Source organism: Larus michahellis, chromosome 2, assembly GCF_964199755.1.
Source record: "Larus michahellis chromosome 2, bLarMic1.1, whole genome shotgun sequence".
In the NCBI taxonomy this organism is placed as follows: domain Eukaryota; kingdom Metazoa; phylum Chordata; class Aves; order Charadriiformes; family Laridae; genus Larus; species Larus michahellis.
The window spans coordinates 131,686,506-131,708,350 of NC_133897.1; the positions used below are offsets into that span (position 1 = coordinate 131,686,506).

Consider the following 21,845-nt stretch of genomic DNA (forward strand, 5'->3'; position numbering starts at 1 on the left):
GAAGGTCTCACAGTTTGGGCCGAATCGGAACAATTCTTATTTCAACCGGGCAAAATCCTCGGGTTTGGTCAACTTTGTGACTGAAGCTGGGGGTCGGGGAACGGGTGGGAGCCCCCGGGAGGAGGCGCTGCCGCCGCCCCGGCTCGGCCCGGCCCGGCCTGTCCAGCCCCCCGGAGCCGGGGCGATGGCGGCCGGGCGGCAGCGGGCCGCCCGTCTCCTGCGGCAGCTGCAGCGGGCAGCGTGAGTGCGGGCCGGGCCGGGCCGGGGCGGCTGAGGGGAGCCGCCGCAGCGCGGGGACGGCTGAGGGGAGCCGCCGCCTCAGGCCGCTCTGTTTCCCCCCTTCATCGGCAGGTGCCCCGGCAGTGGAGCGAGGCCGGTCGGCCGCCGCCGCCGTGTTTTGAACGTGAAAAGCAGCGACCGCTCCCCGCGGGCACCCCACGGGGCGGCTACCGGCACCCACCCGTGTGCCTCCGGCGGTGGGACCCCAGCTGCCGGCCTCCAGCCCCCCGGGGTTGGCCAGGCCCCTGGCTGGGGGAGGAGGCCTCAGTGGGGTAGGGTGCAGTACACGGGAGCATAGCAGGGACTTTTAGGCAAGGACAGATTTGTTTTTCTGCTTTAGTTTTTCCTTTTAACCGTGCCTTTTTTTTTTCTTTATTTTTTTTAACTTTTTAACTAGATGTCGGTGCCCAAGCCATTGCCACACTTATTCCCAAGGTAAGAGTTAATTTGTGTCTCCACAATAATGCCGTAGGAGGCCATGGCCCTGTAGAGCCATACGTATTGGTGTAAGGCGGGCAGAGGGTGCAGGTAACTGGTAGGAAAGAGAACAGTTTAAAGGTAAGCAGTCTGTTGTTTTGCAACTGAACAATGACAGTGGTTGTTGTTGGAGAGATACACTGTTTCCACATAAGCCACAGCTAAAGCATCCTGTCCCTCCCTCCTGTTGCCGTGAGGCAAGTTGATCAGGAATTTGCTCTGGCTACTACCGCTGTCATCACCTGAGCCATCTCCATTTTACATCTGCTTTAGAGGGGGAAAACATGCACCTGTTACAATAGAAAAGAAACAGGAAGGTAAATGAATAAATAGGAGCTATTCACAAAGGTCTGCTTTGCCTTGGGGAATGTATAATCTCCGTAGGCTTTTTGTACAGCCAGTCCTGGGAACGCAGCTCACTTTGGCCTGGGCTGTGGGGTAAGGGCAGGTGAGCTGCACTGAGTGACCAAATCACCCGAGGAGGAGTTTCTGTTTGCATTCACTGTGGGGAGTCTGTGGGAATAACTGTCTGTGTGCTGGTCAGTCTCCAGATGTTCTTAATCTTCTAATACATCCCACATGTTCCAAGTTTAATACTCTAAAGGGACCTAGAAGATATGCTAGATATATTTTCTATAAAAATTAGTATTTTTGACCATAATTTCAGCAATCTGTAATTCTGAGTGGCTTGGTTTCACATGCTTAAGACACTTTTTAAAGAATTACCATTATCATTTTACATACGGAAAAGCTAATATATGTTCAGGTACTTGTTTTGCCCAAGACCATCATACAGCAAGACAATAGCGCAGCTGAGGAATAGAATCTCATTCTTGTGCCTGTCTGCTTGATGACCTACTCAGTCAATTCAAACTAAGCCGATGTTAAGTAGAAGTCTTAGTTAAGAATCCTCGCTGTAAGTTTTAGGCAGCAATTGAGTCTAAAATGTAGCAAGATGGTATCAGTTCAGTAAGTCTCTAAATAGTGGGAATTGATTTAACAGTGACTGTAGCAGAAAAAAGATTGTTCATTGTATTTTTTGACAGTATTCGAGGAAATAGTGCAATTTTTGAACTCAGTAGAATTCTTCCTGAAAGTTAAGTTTGGCTCAACAATATAACAGCAGGGCACCTATTATATTATCAGAAAGCAAGAGAATAAATGGCTTGGACATGTTCTTAGCCTGTCAAATTAATGTCTGAGAGTACAGCAGACTCAAACTCCAGGAGAGGTCAAACATGTACAGCCTGGCAAGAGATGGCAATGAAAGGGCTGATAGCAGCTGGCCTGGGCTTGAATAGAAAGCGCATAAAGGATTTTAATACATCTATCTGTTACTGTTTTGGGTCAGTGCTTCAGTGCACCCCAGAGTGTCTGTAAGTCTCATTATCATGGCTTCACTCATTGGATCTGAATCCAAATCGCATATTTTCAATTAATACAGCAGACAGAAGGCATGACTTCAGCAGGAAGAGCAGAATGCCTCATCTGATCTTTTTCTTGGAGAAGAATAGGCTGTTTCAGTTGATGCAGTTTGCTTCACTGTGGCAAAATCAAGATATGCAAGAAATAGAGAATTTTGTGGAAATCCATGCAAGAATGACATGGCAGAGAGAGGATGTGACTGAAATACTGTCCTTATAAATATCTTCTCTCTCCTACTAAATAAAGCTGATAGTGACACACTGATTCTTATTAAAACTCTGTTTATTATTAGCAATGCGTACAGTTTCTTGATTTTCAAGCAAGCAATTCAGTTTCACCTGCAAGCTTAGGACTAAGCAGAAGTAAAAAGAAGTGTAAACACCTGTCAGTATTCTATCATATATCCGGGTGCATATGGAGGATTTCTTATTATTTGGCTAAGTTGTTCTGAAGGTTATCATGTAGGCTCTACACATTTGTAACCCTTCTCGACCTGTATGTAGCAGCCTGTGTCCTCTGCAGATGCTCAGATCTACTTACTGTGTACTGTTCTGGTCTTTGCAGACTAAAAACAAATTCTTATGCAGACTCCCTGGTAACTTACTCAGTTTTTATAGGAAGGAATTAATTCTTGAAAGAAGGAGAAAACACTATTGTTTTGCTGAATTATATGAATCAAATTAAGTACTTCGATCATTTAATCTCTCAAACAACAAGGCATGAAATGGGTAACTGTTACCCTGATGAGCCAAGATGACCTGTGCAAATGTTTTAGTGATTTTAAAAGAAAAGGAATCTGTTCCCTGAGATACAGAATTAAGTCACTTTTTCGTTCCCTAACTTTACTATTTCATTTCCATTGCAGTCCCTGAACGGCCTACCCTGGGAAATACAGACTATGCATTTGAGGTAGATTTAATAATAAAATGTATTTGATTTAACAGTAATATTTTGTATACTTCCAAATATGGAATTTAGCAAATATTTCCATTAGTAAATTTTTATATTACATTTTGACTATTTGGGACTAGATACCAATTCTTTATTTTTCTGGAAAAAATATGTTCTTTTTTTTTGTAGATGGCCATTTCAAACATCCGATATGGAGAGGGAGTTACTAAAGAGGTTGGCATGGTAAGCTTCCATAGTATAAGTCCATCACTGGTAAAAAGTTATTTTTTTAAAGGGCTGCCAGTGCTATCAATCCCTTTTATGGGGGAAAGCTTATATATGATGTGTCTGAATTTCCACTGCTTTACAGTGTGTGTAGTTACATGTACTAGTGTAAAAAGGTTGGAAAATACTGTTGGGTAGAGAACAGAAGCATGTTACATCAATGTTGCTGTGGTATAAGTGAGTACATGAAGTGCAGCTTAATGGATAATTAGATGGTTGATTATTTGCCAGGATTATGCAATAACATTTTTCTCTGACATGGAATTTAAGTCAAAAAGTTTTGAATCCTGGTGAGTCACCAGGATTTTCTCAAGATCACTTTCATCTCTTCTAGCGCTCATTAAAATGAATCAGAGACTTTCCATTAAATTAGGTGGGCATTCATTCAGCTCTGAGTTTGCACTGTGAAAGTGCAGAGGTTTTGTTTCAGCAGCGTGAGGTGATTCACCTGATTACATTGTTCCTGTTTGCCTTTATGGTTGGGTTTTTTCATTTATCATTTTTTCCTCTTTTCTTGGCATTTATGGCATTAACAGTTCTCTTCTTTATTTGCAAATTTGTAAAGTAAATTAGTAGTCAGATAGTACATGAATTTAGACAGCACTACTGTCTTTAAACGGCATTAGAATTTTTTAGACCTGCGTGTATTTTATAGCTGTTGCGACAATTAATTTAGCAAAGGTTAGGATGTAGGATTATTTTTCTTCTTTTTGCCACCTTATTTTGATTTTTCATTAATAAATTAATATTCAATATTAAATTTTCAATTTTTTAATGGTGTGCTTTGGTGGGCAATTAGGGGAGACCTAACCTGTGGAAAAAGCCTTTTTATGTCACAGGAATTGTGTAGGAAAAAAATATTTAAAAAAAAATTTTACATTTTACTGAGTCTTAAGTGGTTCCACATGCTTTTCATTTGTTCAACATCTTTAGCATTAGTTTTCTTCTACCATAAGACTTCAGCTGTCTAAGTTTGGCAGCTTTATACTTTGTGCTGTTTTCTGCATCCTGATTGTATGTGGTTAATCCTCTTTAGCTGATACTGTTTCCAAAACTTCACAATAACCATTTTTATGTTGTGGTTTTTATTATTATTGTTATTAGATGGCTCATTTGATTTGGGTTAGTATTTAAATACTTTGGTGTATGATTTTATACCAGTTGTTTCCTTTTTAATTTCATTGTTATTGTAGGACCTGCAGAATCTTGGTGCTAGAAGAGTTTGTTTGATGACAGATAAAAACCTCTCCCAACTCCCTCCTGTAAATGCAGTGTTGAATTCGTTGGCAAAATACAGTATAAACTTTCAGTTGTATGATAATGTCCGGGTGGAACCAACAGACCAAAGGTACTACTTCTGACAGTGCACTTCTCATAGTGCCTAGGCTCTTACAGTATGCCATTCAGCTGTCCTTGTGACCTGTACGCTGATTTTAATAGTTAGTTTCTCTGTGTGCTCTTTTTCTCCTGACTAATTAGAAAGCTTTTCTTGTTTTTCAAGTTTCATGGACGCCATTAACTTTGCTAAAAAGGGAGAGTTTGATGCCTACGTTGCTGTTGGAGGTGGGTCTGTAATAGACACCTGTAAAGCTGCCAACCTGTACGCATCCAGCCCAACATCAGACTTCTTGGATTACGTCAATGCTCCTATTGGGAAAGGGAAGCCTGTCACTGTGCCCCTCAAGCCACTCATCGCAGGTAGAGCAGGAGCGGGGGGTGTGGAGAGTGAGGGCTAGGAGAAGGGGAGTCATTCTACACTCTGTATGATATTTCTACTGAAATCAGTTTCCTACAACTGTTTCACCTTCCTGTGGGCTTAATTCTCCTCAAGTTGTATTCAGCAGCAATTTTGCTATTTAATTCAGTGGAAGTAAAATCACAGTTTTTGTCATTAGTTTGTCTTGTTTATCTGAGTTTGACTAGTTTTACTGAGAAAAGAGACCAAAGTTTCTCTTTGACCCACTGGCTTTGGATCAGGGATACCTCTGAGATTTCCTGGATCCTGTATTTTTGGTAGTGTTACTATTGTGATTTTATTTATTTATTTTGCACCTTCATGTATTACTTATTATTTTTTGTTATCCCCATTCTTCCTTTTAAGTTCCTACGACGTCTGGAACTGGAAGTGAAACCACTGGTGTTGCCATTTTTGACTTCAAAGAACTAAAAGTAAAAACTGGTGAGATTTTTGTGTGTGTGTGTATGTCTGCTGTTCAAGACAATTGCTTTTCCAATGTCTTCATTATTTCCCTGCCTTGAAAAAAAGGGATACTGCATGTCATTTCAGGTGTCATTTTGTTTGATTCAACTGCCACAGGCAAATTTGAAGAGCTTAAAGGTTTCCTCTTTGAATTAGATTTATAGTATATTGACATAATGAAATACCTATGTAATACAGTGGATTATAGTTTGAAGGCAAAACAGGAAACTAAAATCTTTCAAGTTCTTAAATGGCAGAAAATGTTAATTGCAAAGGAAATTTCTACTTACATTCAGGGTCAAACAACTGTTCCTTATTTCCTCTGTATTTTGCTTTCTGCTTTTAAGATTTCTGTTTCTTTGTTGTGTAATTGCAACCAAATGTTCCTTTTCCTGACTTTTGAAACCTCAGGCCTGAGATGCTGTGCGAGTGAGGGGCACTGTCTTCCTTTGGCCTTTTTCATCTCTGGCAAATAAAGATTAAGGCTAAAATGTCATCTTAAGCTTCATAGCTGTTTAGAGGTTTTAGTTCTAAACGTGGATTTTATATGTTGCTCAGTCTACGGTGCTTTGGACCCAAATGGGTGTAGTAGGGAGCTCTGACCATAGCTCAGAGTTTTCTAGTCTGTATGTCATCAGTCAGTCTGTGTGTGTGTGTCTGTATGTCTGTCTCTCTTAAAGCTACATCTGTGCCCCTTTAACCAAAATATGAAGGCATGGTTATTACAGATGCTGAAAACAGCAATTAGCAATTGATTGTAGATGCAAACCAGTCTTGCCCTCTGATTGTTCCCAGAAGATAAAAATTTAAGAATAATGTTGCAGATACTATTCAGCACAGACATTTTGAAAGTATAGGCTGCTCAGGGAGGCTTATAAATGGAGAACATTGTCTGGAATAATTCTCTTCAGGCAACAATGTCAAATCATATAACTCTTACAGGGACCTCATCATCAGTAAGACTTAGATTCATAGCTACTTCTTACTATCCCTTCTCTCTCTTTGCTTTTATCTTCATAGTTTCGAATCATTTACCCTCATTATTGTTATGTTTTGAACCTTAAGCTTGTCTTGTCCTATTCTGTTGCAAAAAAATTTTAACTCATTTTCCTCGCTTACATATTGCAGGTATTGCTTCAAGAGCCATTAAGCCAACGTTAGGCATCATTGATCCTTTACACACACTGTCTATGCCTGAGCGAATAGTGGCCAACAGTGGTTTTGATGTGCTTTGGTGAGTTTTCTGTATAGGCTGCTACTTGAATTTATTACAATTTCATATTTTTACTATGATGATTGTAGAGAAAATATATTTTAGGAGCAGAAAAGGATGGTATTTTTTCTCCCTTTCCTGTTCTTGTTAAGGTGGTCTCAATTATACTTTCCTCTTACTTAATTTCACTACCTCCTTCAGAATGTATGGAAACAAAACACTCATTTGCAGAAATTTTAATGTTTTTGCAGTGCACTGGAGAAACCATTTGCTTCCAGGATGTTAGGGAAGAGAGTCCAGGTGTCCCATTTTAAGAGATCAAGTAGATGATTAATCACAATTACCACAGTGTTTAGCATGTCTCACAGATGTGGCAGGGAATAGAGAACAAGAATTGTCTAATGAATTGCTGTCAGGTTTTAGCCCAGTTGTCACCATCTCTTCAGAACTTCTTTCATAATGTACTTTTCACTTGGCACAAAATTTTCTACGTCTTAAACCTACAGCTCTTAACTGCACAAAATACATAGAAGTTTCTATTCAGAGGGCCAGAGCTTACTTTGCTTCTGGGTGCTGTGTATATTAAACTAATAGATGTATAATGAAACTGTGTGATTTCTCAAGCTTGGTGAAGTATTCCAAACTACAGTGTCTGTAATGGAATTGAGGCATTTGTTCATAAATGAAAATGGTTTTGTACATCTAAATGTAGCAATGTAGGCATTGCCCCTTCTTTATGTAGTCAGATTCACAAGTATCTGGGAGATGAGACTGTTGGCAGTTCCAGTTAGTTTAAATATTATACTCCTAATTTTTTAAAGGTCAATACTTTTAACAGAAAGGTGGCTTACGGTGCTTTCAGTGCTAAAGCCACTTACGGTTCCTGGCCTACAGAAAGGAAACACACCCACTGCAGATGCACAGTGCTCTTCAATGAAAAGCATTACACCCCAAGAGCCACCCTAACTTGAGCATGGTGTGAGCTGATAGACCGTGACTGTGTTTGGATTGCCTTCTCTCTGTCTGTGTGTCGGAGAACGAAGAGCTCTGGAGGTGCCCGCCCAGCATCCTCCCATTGTGTATGAGATTGTATTTCTCTTTTTGGCAACTGTTAAACACCAGAAGTAAATAAGAAGAACCTGCACTCGGAGGGCAGCAGGGGAGTAAAATGGAGCTCTCCCACTTAAATAATTGATTTTTTTAATCTTTCTTTTAGCCATGCTCTAGAATCGTACACTGCTCTTCCTTACAACATGCGCAGTCCGTGCCCTTCAAATCCAATCAACCGACCAGCTTACCAAGGCAGCAATCCCATCAGTGATGTCTGGGCTCTTCATGCTCTGCGCATTGTGGCTAAGTATTTGAAAAGGTAATATGTTTAACAGCCACCCCCTTTGCAGTACGATCAGTCTTCAGTGCCCAAAAAGGGATGCTTAGAAGAAATTGAATTTTAGGCTAAAATAAAGCAAACTACTACATTAAACCTTCGTTTTCTATCCTGGATTTCTCTTAAATAAAGCAAAAAGTTTTTCAAATAAAATTGAAAGTAAAATTAGGGTTATGAGGTTGTTTTGAGGAGGTAGTTTTTTAATGCCTTTGTAAATGTATTTTAAAGTCCTCAGTTAATATGGGAGCAGCATTCATGTATTTTTTTTCAAGAATTCTCTTTCTATGACAGTATAAGGGGAATATGTAACAAACTGAAGGAAATACTGCTGGTGTAGTATCTGTGACCTTCAGTTTAAATTAAGATACTTAATACATCCATCAAGAAGGTAACATGCACTTATGAATGTGCAAAATTATGCATTTACTGAAAACTAGTTCATGCTTAGGTTCATACTTAGAAGACTTTCAATTTAGATTAAGTTTTGACTTAACTGGGGGTTGGTTTTGATCCCTACCAATAAAGTTTTAGCCTGTATACAGCTTTTGTATGCCATGTGCACATCTATTGAAGATCAGTGTGGGATTTTTTGTAAAAGACTTTTTACAGTACCTAGTTAGTCAAAGTAGTTGTTTATTGTTCCTGTGGAATCTATTCATGAGACCTTTTCTCCGTGTTGTCAAACTACACAAGAAATCTGATGCATAGGAAGGCAAGGAACCCTGTCCTCTTCCCGCACAGGTGTTGGGGTCCAGACCATCACCTACTGAGATGGTGAGAAAGCTGGAGCGATCTTGGAGCTGTACGTAGGATTGCCAAAGCTCCTAAGTAGAATTGTTTAAACCAGCACTGAGTTGAATATGTCTAAATTCACTCTATTTACTCAGGTTTTGGAAAAGTGAAAAGAAACTTGCCCTTCACTGAAGCAGTTTGATTTACTTCCTGATCCATAAGAATTGTTCTCTGACTGAAGTATGACTTGCTCCTATTTCCAGCATTTTTATCTCAGCTTATCTTAGAGATTTTTATATATCTGTCCATAAGGAAGCCCTCTCTCCCTTCTCTATCCTGAATTACCAATCTGTTTGTGAATTCATTGGTGCCATTGTCTCCATGGTGCACAGAGCCATCAGAAACCCTGAAGACCGTGAAGCAAGAGCCAACATGCACCTAGCAAGTGCTTTTGCTGGTATTGGCTTTGGCAATGCTGGTGTTCATCTCTGGTAAGTACAGAAAAATGTTAACCCTGTCCAATGTCAGCTTCCAGCTAGTGTTTGTTTCAGATTATCAAAGACATTGCTGCCTTTGTTGCTGAATATATTGTAGCCCGGCCTGTGATACAGGGGGAACTGTGTGTTGTGAGAAATCAATGCATTCTTGGCATTTATGTGTGTGAGGATTGTGTATTCTGGCTTGTGATACTCAAATCCAATCCTGTGAAAATTACAAAACATGAACTTCTTTACCTTCCTTGGTAGTAAAAACCGTAGTTAGAAAAAGACCCCACCATCAATGGCATTTGAAATGTTTAATTTCATGCCAGCTGTTCTGCGGTGAGACAGCAATGAGGTAATCTTGTGCCATTCCTGAACTGATGCAATTGTCTGTAAGTTTGTCTGTGGAGTAGGCATTCAGCAGGCTGACTAAATAATATGGCAAGACAATTTTCCTATGGGTGAAAATCTCAGAGAAGCAAAGCCTAAGCCTGAACTACATGGAGAAGTTACTAGCAATCATTCTCTTCAGAGACCTTCCTTTCATTCCTTTTGTTTGAGCAAATCTACTTTTTATTTATACTTGAAAATGAATGTTTATTTTTCTCAGGTAGAAAGATTATGCTATTTTATATTACTTTAGTAGCTCAATATCTTTCAGTCCAGTCAGTGGAGTAATGTAACTTCACACTTGCAAAGTAAGGAGGTACTGTTTTTTAGAGCTATATCTCTAAAGTGCGCAGTGGTGAGGGTTGTCTGTACCTAATATCCATACCATACCTGTACCTAAATACCTTTTGAGTATCTGTACCTAAGAGACATGCATACAGAAGACTGACCGCACGAGGGACTGAACATAAATTTTCCAAATACCAGGGGAGCTGCTCTAACCACTTTCTCTCTGCTCTCTGTTCCAGCCATGGAATGTCTTACCCTATTTCTGGTTTGGTGAAAACTTATAAACCAAAGGATTATAATGTGGATCACTCTTTAGTGGTAAAACTTGATTTATATTTGTTTTCGTATGATACATTTCAATTCTCTGTTATCTCACATTAATGAGCATTAAAGCACATTAATGTTGAAAGTACGTGTCCTATTGATGTGATTTTATTCTTTTTTCTTTTTTTTTTTTTTCCTCAGCCACACGGCCTTTCTGTGGTGCTGACATCCCCAGCAGTGTTTGCTTTCACGGCACAGATACATCCTGAGCGGCACTTGGAAGCTGCAGAGATTCTAGGTAGGAATCTCTATGGGTACAACTTACTCATAGAAATTGAATCCTTCCCAAAATGTCTTTTTGGGAGAGTAAAAAAAAAAAAAAGTGTGCAAGCAATTGTGGTTGGTTGTTGCAGGGGTTTAAGTTTATAAAAACAAAATTCTGGAGTCTGGCTGAGTTACGCTTAATGCAAACTTAGGTAGACTAATGCTAAATTTTGATATTGGATGATGTAGTTAGAGAAGCAAGCTGGAGAAAGCTGCTTCTTGCCTAGAAAACTGGACAGCTGAAATTAACCGTAGATCTGTTACAAAGCAGGAGAGAGTAGCTGTGATTGGCATCTCTCTTGGTGCTTTATCGAGAGTAGTTACTTTAGAGGAGGTACCGTAAAGGAAACCAGTATTCAGGTGCGTCTGTTAGCTAAAAGGAAGTGTTATGCCTAACAGTTTTCTTGCTGTGGCAATGAATTAGAACAGAATGATGTTCCGAATCACTCCTGCTCTTTTTCTGTGGCACACAACTGTGGGTTTCAGTCTTTCTAATGTAGGCCTCAGCTTGTTTGTAGGTGTTGGATTTTCTCAGTGGCCGATGTCAAGGAAAAGCAGGGAGTAGCTATTCTGTGGACACATCTGTGATGGCTCAGAAGTGGGTCGATGTGGCCTTTTCTGCGTCTTAGCAGAATAGAAGTAAATGCTGTAAGCTGAAAGCTCGTTTAAAGATTATCTTTTCATACAGTGCTTTGTTATCTGTGCAGCCCATCACCGAAAGGTGTCCTAGAGAAAGGATACCTCTTCATTGCACCCCCAGCATGACTGTGTGTAACCAACTAGCTTTCAGTGGTGTGATCTTGAAGCTGTTAGCACTGTAGCTGTGACAGCATGGCTCTGCGGCGAGCTAATTTATTTATATCTAAGGTCAGGTTTTTTGTCTGCACTAGACTGTGTTGTAGCTAAACTGCTGCTAATACCCATGCTCACTAATGACCAATCACAGTCACATGCACAGCAGTGTAGAGAGAAAGTGGTTAGGGCAACTCTTCCGGTATTTGGAAAATTTGTGCTCAGTCCCTTGTATGGTCAGCCTTCTGTATGCGAGTCACAGCAATCTAGTCACATGTGTGACTTCCTTGTCTAAGCAATCTGAAAGCTTTGTGGGTTTCAAGGAAGAATGGGACTTTTATATAGACAATGAAAATATCACCGCATTTTAAAGAGAATGTAAAACAACTTGGTCAGAAAAAATACATTGGGGGAAAATTCCATTTATTTTATAAATGTTGCCTGTGAGGTTTGTTCAGCCTTCCTCTGAAGTATGCAGTCCTGCCTGTGGTCAAAACCAGAACACAAACCTGGTTGGAATCATATACTAAGCTACAAAATGTCTGTGTTCTCACAGCAATAACATACAGCTCAAAGTAGACTAAGAAAATATTTCTGTAAAACTGTCCAGCACAGTGTATCAGAGAATTTGTCTGTGGCTCCTTGATTTTAAAACAAGCGGTTAAAAAGCAGTTCCTTTAGGTTTTGTGGTATCAACTGCTGCCATAAATTCTGTCTGTAAAAGCCCTGTTAATTTTCTCAATAGAATTTTAAACTATGTTATTGTCTGCCTTGCTGTAAAGGGGCTCTGCCAAAAACATGTCACGTGGAATTGAATTTGTTAATTCCCACCTGGGGTGTTTACTTCTGAGTCCAGTCCAGAGTCCAACTGACTACAGTAGCTGATTCAAATCTGTCATGTTGCCAAATGCAATGACTAAGAAGGTATTTTATGACATGGCACAGATTACTAAATAGTTATGTTGTATGTACAGCTGTGAATTTGGGTACAGCCAGAAAAAGCTTAATACCTCCCTGGGTGGATTCTTAAACAGTTGAAATAGGTGTGCGTGTGGCCAGGAATTTTCTAAGTGCAATAAAAGACTGATGTATCCGTTTGGTTGAGCAAAAAGTACTAGTACTATAGCAATATTTTAAAACTGCCCTTATACATTTACTGTCCTTTTTTTCCCTCCTCCCTTTCTCTTTTGCTTTACAATCTGAAGATATTGGATTTATGTCCCAGTTACTCCTCTGCAGCAAAACCCAGGAAACTGCATGGCATAATCCCAATAGCATAAGACTTCATACAAGACTCTGTCATACCTTATTGTCAATTTCTCCCAGACATTCTCTACCACAGTACTGCCAGTCTTACTACCCGAATATCTGAGCTCTTCAAATCAGCTTGCTGGTCTCCTATTCATTTAATGTAACACTGAACTGCATGAGGATCACAGAAAATATTTTTCCCGTAGCTAGGTTGTGCTCTTACTCATCTCTCAGGATGGCGCTTTGACCTAACATAGTTCTGGTGTAACATCATTGAGGTTACACAGAGAACAAATTTAGCTCAGCTTACTTTGAAAAGAAATCGTATGGAGGAACCTGTATCTTCTATCTGGGCATGGTTTTATCATTACTTGTAAATAAGTCTTGACCATTCATTGAAGGAGGGGAAGCAAGCTATTCCGTAAGAAATATTGGTAGCCTTTGATTTTATACTGGTGCTTTCATTACTGTTCAGTAGATGTTTCAAAGATACTATTTCCTCGTCTTCAGTTCTGTCTTATCCTACACAAGTCAGCACATATTCAAATAGCGTTAAGTTTAGGATTTACTTAACCTCTTGAACACTGCCCTGCCATCTCCTGTCTTCCTCAGTTTACATGCTCTAGTCCTCCTTGAATGTATAATTGAACAGAATAGTCAGTGGTCTCCATGTCCTCTAGATGTCAGCAAACTCAAGGCCTTAAAAGAAAGTTAGCATTTGGCACACCGTCCATAAAAATAAATACCATTGACGTTCATGTGTTAGCTTCTTTCCTCCCAGCAGTTAGTCACACCAAAAAGTGCTTCTCCCTGTAAGCACAGAGGGAAAGGAAGTTAACCTCATGTGGCAGTTAGTCTTTCTGGCAGCAGTTACCTGCTTCTCCTGATCTTGTTTTATTTCACCTTTTACAAACTATTTCCACTGTAAAATGAAGACTTTTTTCGCTTCATGTTGCTTTTAGGGCAGTGACTGTTATGTATGGATATGTATTCAGCTGATATTATGATTAAATTAAGTCCAGAACAGGCTTCCTCCTCTCTCTCTCTCTCCACCCTACAGTCAAGGCATTATGTCTTATTTTAGGAGCTGACATCCGCACTGCCAGAATCAAAGATGCGGGGTTTATTTTGGCAGACACGCTCCGGAAATTCCTGTTTGATCTGAATGTTGATGATGGCTTAGCTGCAATCGGTTATTCTAAAGCAGACATCCCTGCATTAGTCAAAGGCACTCTGCCTCAGGTAAGAGAGAAAGCAAAACAGTTTTTCTTGTCAAATAAAAAGAACAGATTTTTGAAAAAACAGAAGTGTTTCTTTTCAAGCAAATGTTATTTCTAGTCCTACATGAAACAATTAAAAATCCTACAATGAAAACAATTACAATGGAGAATATTATGGATAGTCAACCTTATTTTGTTTCTCTGCACAGTTTAGGTTTTTCTTTTCAGTGAGATGGAGTGCATGCTGCATCCTGTTCTTTGCATGGATTCAGGAGGAATGGCTATGGTTTTGGTTTGGTTTTTTTTTTTAAAGGTCACACTTTTAAAAAAGAGGATGTTTTTCATAGGCCTTTGATCTTTGTAGAAGATACTGCTTTTTCATAACGATCTCTGTTAATTATGTATGCAGGTTGGGTGATAGATAAAGCCTTAATACCAAGTGCTATCTGGTAAGAATGACCGAGCTCACTTTGCATTAAACTTTTCCATATTGAGAAGTTGCACTTTTCTTCCCAGATGGCTTTTTTGTTCCACTGACCCCCATCAGAATTTGAAATAAGGTCCCCTGGGATAATGTAGATTAAACTTGTAATACCCTTTATTGTTTCAGTGCTCACAAAGACACTGCAAAGAGCAACGCACCACTCCAAAAGCAAAATCCAATGTCTTGCTTGTAAAAAGACAGTTTGATTCATATCCTGTGGACTGTTCTGTCTACTTAGGATTCATTTCCACCAAGTAGCAAGGGAAATAAACATTACAGAGACAATGAAAATTTTGTAGGCTGAAAGGTTATTCACTTTTTACAGCAGCACCTCTTACCATGTCTAGTTCTCATTCATAAATCTCAGAGCAACTTACAACAGAAGGTAAATATAAATATTCCTATCTTATGCCTGAGAAAATGACACAAAGGTGCAACTATTTAGGATCACACACAACAGAGCAATGTCAAAACCAGAAAGAAAGCTAAGGTCTCTGAGCACCCATCAAATATGCACGTAAATTGTTATGGGGCGTTTTGGAGGTTTGTTTTGATAAATATGTTCCTTTGAAACAATTGGGTTTGGGTCATCACAAGCACAACATCTCATTGAAGGCATGTTTTGCCTAGGTGGGGGGAGGCAGAAGGTTCTCCACCAAAAGATGTTGAAGTGGTTTTTTTGTTTGTTTGTTAGCTTAGCTCAAATTGACTTTTAATTCATTTACTGTCATCTCACAGCATTGATGATTAATTGTACTGTGTAAAATGAGATGACTTAATAGTTTCTCAAACCTCATTTTTGTATATGAGAAGTAGCATGATGAAAATGTATTAGTGTTCCTTAACAGTCCATTATTACCGACAGAGGTAGTCCATACAGTTTAGTCTTTGGTATATTTTTTTCCTTTTCTTCTTGCAGTAGGTTTTCTTCGGAATACAGCACTGACCCATTCGCATCGGCAAGGCAGTGTGGTGCAGTGGCGATAGCACTAATAAGTGTGCGGGGTGTATTCCACACTCTGAAAAGGCAAGGCTGCAGGAAAACAAAACTAATCTACTCTAACTGCCAGGATTTGGAGTGTGAACTGTGTTAGGACAAACATTTATGCTTTAAGATAAAACAGAATTTTGTTTTTCTTTCTAAGTGGGTCTGTTGAAATTGATCCTATGTACAGAGAGCAGTGAGTCTAGCAAAGAAGATGCTGTTCCAAGGTCTAAGGTGGCCAGCCCTGTGATGGTGTTTGAGAGGAGGTGAGGAGGACTGAAAAGGAGAGATGGCAGAACGGCTCTTCTGTAGCCTGCGCTCCCACCCCTTGCAGACATCCCAGAGGCAGCTACAATGGGGCTGAACCACGGATGAGCTGCTCATTTTTGGCACTAGACCAGAACGCACTGAGTCAGACTGAGGGAGCCGAGGCACCAGCAAGTGCCAGCAGTCTTGTGCAGAGGGAGGACTGCTGCCCCTGTGTCAAGGCATACAGGAGGAGCATCCGTTTGCAGCCTTCTGTCGATACAGCTCATAAATGTTGCAGTCTGTCAGGGTGATCGTCTCCTGTCACCTTGTGTGACTTTACAGATAACTCTGTCTGTCTCAGTGCACAGGGCTGCAAAATTGTAATTTGGCCTAGAGTGTCCTAATATAAGCCTGATGAATTTACTGAGTACTTGAGCACTGAGCTGTTACGTTTTGCATATTGTGAGTCTGAAAAAAACCAACAAACTTTTGCTCTAGTGCTGTTTGAGTTTTCCATTCGGTTTCACAACTGTGTAGAAGAATCTTAGCCTTTTCTTTGGCTGGGTCTGTGTGCATAGCAGCACTGGCCAGGGATGGGGAAAAAGGTATCATTTGATTGCTACTGCTGCACCAGCAAAGCTTCTCATGTAGGTAAATTTATGCACACAAAGCTTCACTTTTCAGACTCATTGTGATTATGAGCTGTGAATGTCTCACAGCTGACTTCCTCAGCATGCTAGACGAATATTTGTCATGTTAAGTTCACAGTGCGGTGGCCTCTCTTGCTGTGTAACCACATCCAGCCTGTCCGCAAATCGCAGCCCCGTGGGTTGAGAGGGAAGTGGAGCGGTTGCAGCATTGCAAACGGCGGCATTGAGCTGCAGCAGCAGTGTGTGCTCCGCTCCGGAGCGCGTCTGAGCTGAGCCTCCTCCCGAGGCAGGAGGCTGGAGGAGCCCCTTCCCCAGCATCCCGCTCGGTACGTGAGGCAAGCTCCATAGCAAATGACCCACTGTCTCATATGAGAAAAATGGAGGGAAAAATTTAGAACTTTTACTGGGACAGCCTCTTCCACAAGGGAGATCTTGAAACAGGTGGTAGCAGAAGAAACTCCGTCTTGCCAAAATACACTGTATTCATCTAAAGATAACACGTTCCTGTTGTAGGCCTGGCCTCTGTCTTTGCAGATGTTTATTACTCTCCCCAGTCTTTCAGTAAAGGTTAAAATCATTGAATGTTGAAAGCATAAAAGTACTAATCATAACCGGTACAAATACATTAATGTTAGGCCCTTTCAGCTGAGTGTTTCTGCAATAACTGAATACCTACATTAATACCGCTCCTCATCCTCAGTATCACAGGGCTTTTTGGAATTGCCATCCCTGCCTGTGTGGTTATTTTGTCAAGCAGACCAGTGAAGCATATCGCTGAGCTTCATTTCAGCACCCAAAAATTCTGTTGAATCACCATCCAAATGAATACCAACCACAACTGTTTTATATTCTGATTCCAAGGTGTCAGGCTATTTATTAAGCAGTTTCACTACCGACCCTCGCTGGGTCTCTCTTTTGGAGTCTGAATTGCAAGCACCATTTGCTCTCCCCATCTACGGCAGTTCCTGGGCTTTAAGAGATGTTATATTTTGAAAATCTTGGTCCCTAAAAATTTACCTTCTAGTTCCAGTGCTGGCAAAAATTTTAAAATGGAGTGTATTCCCAGGATACTATCCACCAGTGCACTGACATCTGTGACTGACGAGACCCGTGTTTGAAGTACTTGACTTTGCAACTGAACTGCATTTTTAATCTTGCTTCTGTCTATTTAATTATAGGCAATTTTAACTAATATATTCTTGAAAGTACTGTACAGTTGATGATGCTTCAACCTTAATTACTTGATTACTTATCTGCAAAACCTTGTTATTCTCTCTGAAGGCCATTAGTACAAAGGCACATAGTTCTGCTACTGTTTGATTAATTTTATTGGCAACCTTCTATAATCCAGTTTTTCTTCAATCTTGCAGGAGAGAGTGACTAAACTATCACCGCGTCCCCAAACAGAAGAAGACTTATCTGCCCTCTTTGAGGCTTCCATGAAGCTTTATTAGCTTAAACATTTTGTTCTGAAAAGTGTGCTCTATTCTAACGCAAAGGTAGTTTCTTGTAGATATGGGGCTGAATTTGTTTAGAGAATGGAAGAACTTGGGTACCTTTGACTTCCGTTCCATTGTACGCTGTCAAAAGGTCAAGTAATTCATCTTTAACTAAATAGTGCTTTGAAGTGAAAGCTTGACTGGTTTTTTTCTTGCTCAGTAGTCAGTGGTATTAACTTGCATAAAAGTTGGAGCAGATTTCTCACGTTACTGAAGGATTTCTTGTGCTTGAGAAGTGGTCAAAGGTGGAAAAATGTTTTAAGGGATATTCCAAACCATTTTGCAAATTATTATTTTTATTTAAATTGTCCGTGATTTTCTTTTAAGAAGTCATACTATTTAAGAAATAATCAATCAAGGTCATTTTTTTAATTAGGTAGGGGGAGTTACCCTGCAGAAAATGTCAGCTTACTGTGTTCTGTTCCAGTTTATCATTTTTTTACCATCTGCCTTCTCTAGGAAGGCTATTGAACCAGAGTATGTTTTTGTTATTTGGTTAAAAAAAAACTACGCACTTCATACATGTTTGGAACAGGCTTCCTGAAAGTTTGCTTTGGGTTAAAATTCTGACATGTATTGTCAGATAGTTCTTTCCTTTTAAGATCTATATGAAGCGTGCATAGGGGGAGCAAAGCCAGAGTAAAGCACGGTCACCCACTCAGCAGGGACCACGTAACAGCAAGACATCATCCATCATGGTCATTTTGTCTTTCTGGACGCAATAGCTCCCTTTTCCTGCTGCGTTCTGTGGAAAGAAACTATCAACTGTATCTTGCTTCTCTGTGAAGCAATTGCTTCTGCTGAGCTCCTGCAGGTGCTGTCGCTCAGAGCGCAGCCACCAGCTTAAGGAAGTGGCAGTGTGCTGTGGTTCAATATTAAAAAGTGGTGGTGTAGCATATGGCTGCACAGTGCCCCGCTGGGAGAGCTGGTTAGACGTGGGAATGAGGGTGCACGTTCAGAGCAGTAAGCCAGCTGGTTGACTGTCAACTGAGAAAGGGAAGTGGGAAAGGGAGAAATGAAACTAAAATTTTAATACTATTATTCTTTTTTTAAAAAGCGCACATGGTTGTGTGTACAGTTCATTTAAATGTTCATTTAAATCAGATTCTCCTTCGTGTTGGACCCTTTCAGCATCTGATTCATGCAGCAACCACAGCACAAGACAAACACGAGAAGAACCCCATAGCCTCTGGTGTGCTTATTTCTTTCTGCCAGGGAGGGAGCACTTTTCAGTCACCCTGTTGAAGTAGCATCATAGAATCATAGAATTGCCTAGGTTGGAAGGGATCTTTCAGATCATCTAGTCGAACCGTCAACCTAACTCTGACAAAAAACATCACTAATCTGAACTATATCTCTAAGCACCAGGTCTACCCATCTTTTAAATACCTCCAGGGATGGTGCCACAACCACTTCCCTGGTCAGCCTGTTCCAATGCTTATTAATCTTTTCAGTGTAAAACTTTTTCCTAATATCCAGTCTAAACCACCCCTGGCACAACTTGAGGGTATTTCCTCTTGTCCTATCACCTGTTACTTGGGAGAAGAGACTAACCACCACCTCGCTACAACCTCCTTTCAGGTAGTTGTAGAGAGCGATAAGGTCTCCCCTCAGCCTCCTTTTCTCCAGGCTGAACTACCCCAGTTCCCTCAGCCGCTCCTCATAAGACTTGTTCTCCAGACCCCTCACCAGCTCCGTTGCCCAGAGACTCACTCCAGCACCTCGATGTCTTTTTTGTGGTGACGGGCACAAAACTGGACACAGTACTCAAGGTGGGATCCCACCAGTGCTGAGTACAGGGGAACAATCACTTCCCTAGTCCTACTCACCACACTGTTCCTGATACAGGCCAGAATGCTATTGGCCACCTTGGCCACTCTATATTTACACCTTGTTTGTTCTTGTGTTTGTTTGATAAAGCTAGTGCAGTCCTAGAATCCGAGGACAGATGTGTACTGGATGTTGACGCTGGATCTGTTTTAATGCTGCCAGTGTACCTCAGCCCGGACTGGGACACACATTTGATTTCCATGTCCTTCTGAATCCTGTCCTCTGCTGAAATTGCCAACAAGAACCTCTGTCACAAAGGCTGATGTTGTAATAGCAAGGGGTGAGGGATTCACTTTATTGTATTGTACAAAGTTGCCATGTTTGAAAAAAAGCTTTTTATCAAACCCTTTTCTATATATATAATCTTTTGACCTGTTTCATCTTTCCACTCCTGTTTTTCTCTAGTACAGAGTCCTGAAGAGAGAATCTTTTTTCCAGGAGCCTAATTCATGGCAGCCATGCTGTGTTTGTGAGAATATACTTTGTGGGGAACTGAATGGCACATGGGTTTCATCACTGCAGCAGACCACTTTGATGGGCTCGTTAGGAATGTAGGGTATTTCCTTCCAGCACATTTTTTATTTGCCATTTCTGCCAGTATGGCAGTTATTAGCAGGCTGCATTTTCAACTGACAGAACCTCGCACTTAACTTCCTATACCAGGTAACCCAGAGCTCTTGCTAGTTTTTAAATTAAGCCTCACACTCCCTTCTGATATTGTAGGTTTTATCCATATTTTGTAGATAAAACAAAGGGTTTGATATAGTCCCTAACCAAACATAAGCAGATGGTGCTGTAAGAAGGGCCATTTCTCTTTCCCAGATGCCTTTGGCAGCATCAGGGTCTTCGACTGGCTTAAACTGATTGTGAAGTCTCACTCACAGACATCAGCTACACAAGTGTTCTCCCACTGCCAATTATTGGTTACTAGTGGAAATTTTCTGAGGGAAAAGTCAAGGGAGCTGAAGTCACCCCACAGTGCTGTCTTTCAAATAGTGATGGTGTGACAGGGCATCATGTTCTGGCTCATGAGCAGTGCTAGTTTTATTCACTAACTGAACAGTCACCAGTTGTTTGTTTTTTTTTTTCATTTATTATCTTATTAAATTTCTCTGTACTAGTTGATCAAATATATCTGTATCTTTGAACATGCCTATTTTGTGCACATGAGCCTGGCGTTTGTTTGGGGAACTGGGGTGAAATTGTAATTGCGAGTGCCTGGTGGTGGTGGTTGGGCAGGTGTGTGAAATCTGGGCAGCTTGTTCTTGTGGCTCCTGCTACTGCTCTGTTACTCAAGCCCTCCATGACGTATCTGTTACTGCCTTTAGATGATGTTGGAATATCCAATATTGGAATATCCAGATAACCAATAATATTGTACTTGCTATAAACACAAGCTTGTTTGAAATTGTTTGAGAGCAGTGTTTAACTCTGACGTGTTAACTTCAATCTTATAAAGTAACCATGAACCAAAAACATTGAGAGAAAGTGGGCTTTCACTAGCTTCCCAGAGCATAGCGACTCTTCCTACAACGTCGTTTGCCTGGTGAGCTTGGTGCTGTGCAGGCAAAATCATTGTATCATGGGTGACAACCGAGGGCAACATTAAAGGCGTTCCAGAAATAAAAGCACCTGAACTGCTGCACGGGATTTCTGTGAACATTTCAGACACTTTCTGCACATCTTACTCGGCGTAATCAGTACACAATTCTAAGTATTATAGGTTTCATGACAACGCTACCAATCCTTGTATGTCATACTTGTTAGCAGTAGGGCTTGATTGACTCTCTCCTCCTTCCTTGTGGCGACTTACTTTCTGTCTTAAACAGCTGTTTAAGCTGTTTATGTCTTTGTTTAAGCTGTATGTCTTTGACACAAAAGAATTTGTCAGTCTTTATATAAAAAAGAAAAAATGCCAAGTTTATCTAGATCATGGTTTTTGAATAGGTTTCAGGGAAGCACAAATGGCAGCTATTCAGTCATGACAGAAGAATGGTTTGAAGAGGCTTTAGGGGCTCCTGGTAGAGTAGGAGTTACTATATTCATGAATTTTGCTGTGGATGCTGACCTGCTAGTTCTCTCTCCCAGTCCTGTATTCTCCAAGTTCTGTGCAGGGAAACACAAACCGAGCCCTGCCCCATCTGGTTACTCACTCTGTCCATCTACAGTGATCAGGTTAGCTTTGAGGAGCAAGTATGAACAAGTGCATGTGTAGTGCTGGTGAAAGTAGTTTAACAGCAGGTATAGT

General features: G+C 40.6%; 1 protein-coding gene across 2 annotated transcripts; it reads left to right on the forward strand.

Moving 5' to 3' along the window:
- Positions 1-148: 148 nt before the first annotated feature.
- On the forward strand, positions 149-20,762 carry ADHFE1 (alcohol dehydrogenase iron containing 1). Of its 2 annotated transcripts, XR_012585748.1 has the most exons (15): positions 149-240; positions 677-714; positions 3,047-3,090; positions 3,262-3,315; positions 4,551-4,705; positions 4,859-5,055; positions 5,459-5,536; positions 6,686-6,791; positions 7,987-8,139; positions 9,282-9,380; positions 10,289-10,367; positions 10,515-10,611; positions 13,765-13,922; positions 15,304-15,411; positions 17,639-17,901. XR_012585748.1 is itself a non-coding variant. In XM_074577169.1 (14 exons), exons 1-14 carry the CDS (start codon positions 185-187, stop codon positions 17,720-17,722), a joined length of 1,398 nt encoding a protein of 465 aa, XP_074433270.1. In that variant the 5' UTR covers positions 149-184; the 3' UTR covers positions 17,723-20,762. The 2 variants fall into 2 exon arrangements, 1 of the variants encoding a protein (XP_074433270.1); XM_074577169.1 differs by lacking the exon at positions 15,304-15,411 and having other exon boundaries at positions 17,639-20,762.
- The last annotated feature ends 1,083 nt before the right edge of the window (positions 20,763-21,845 follow it).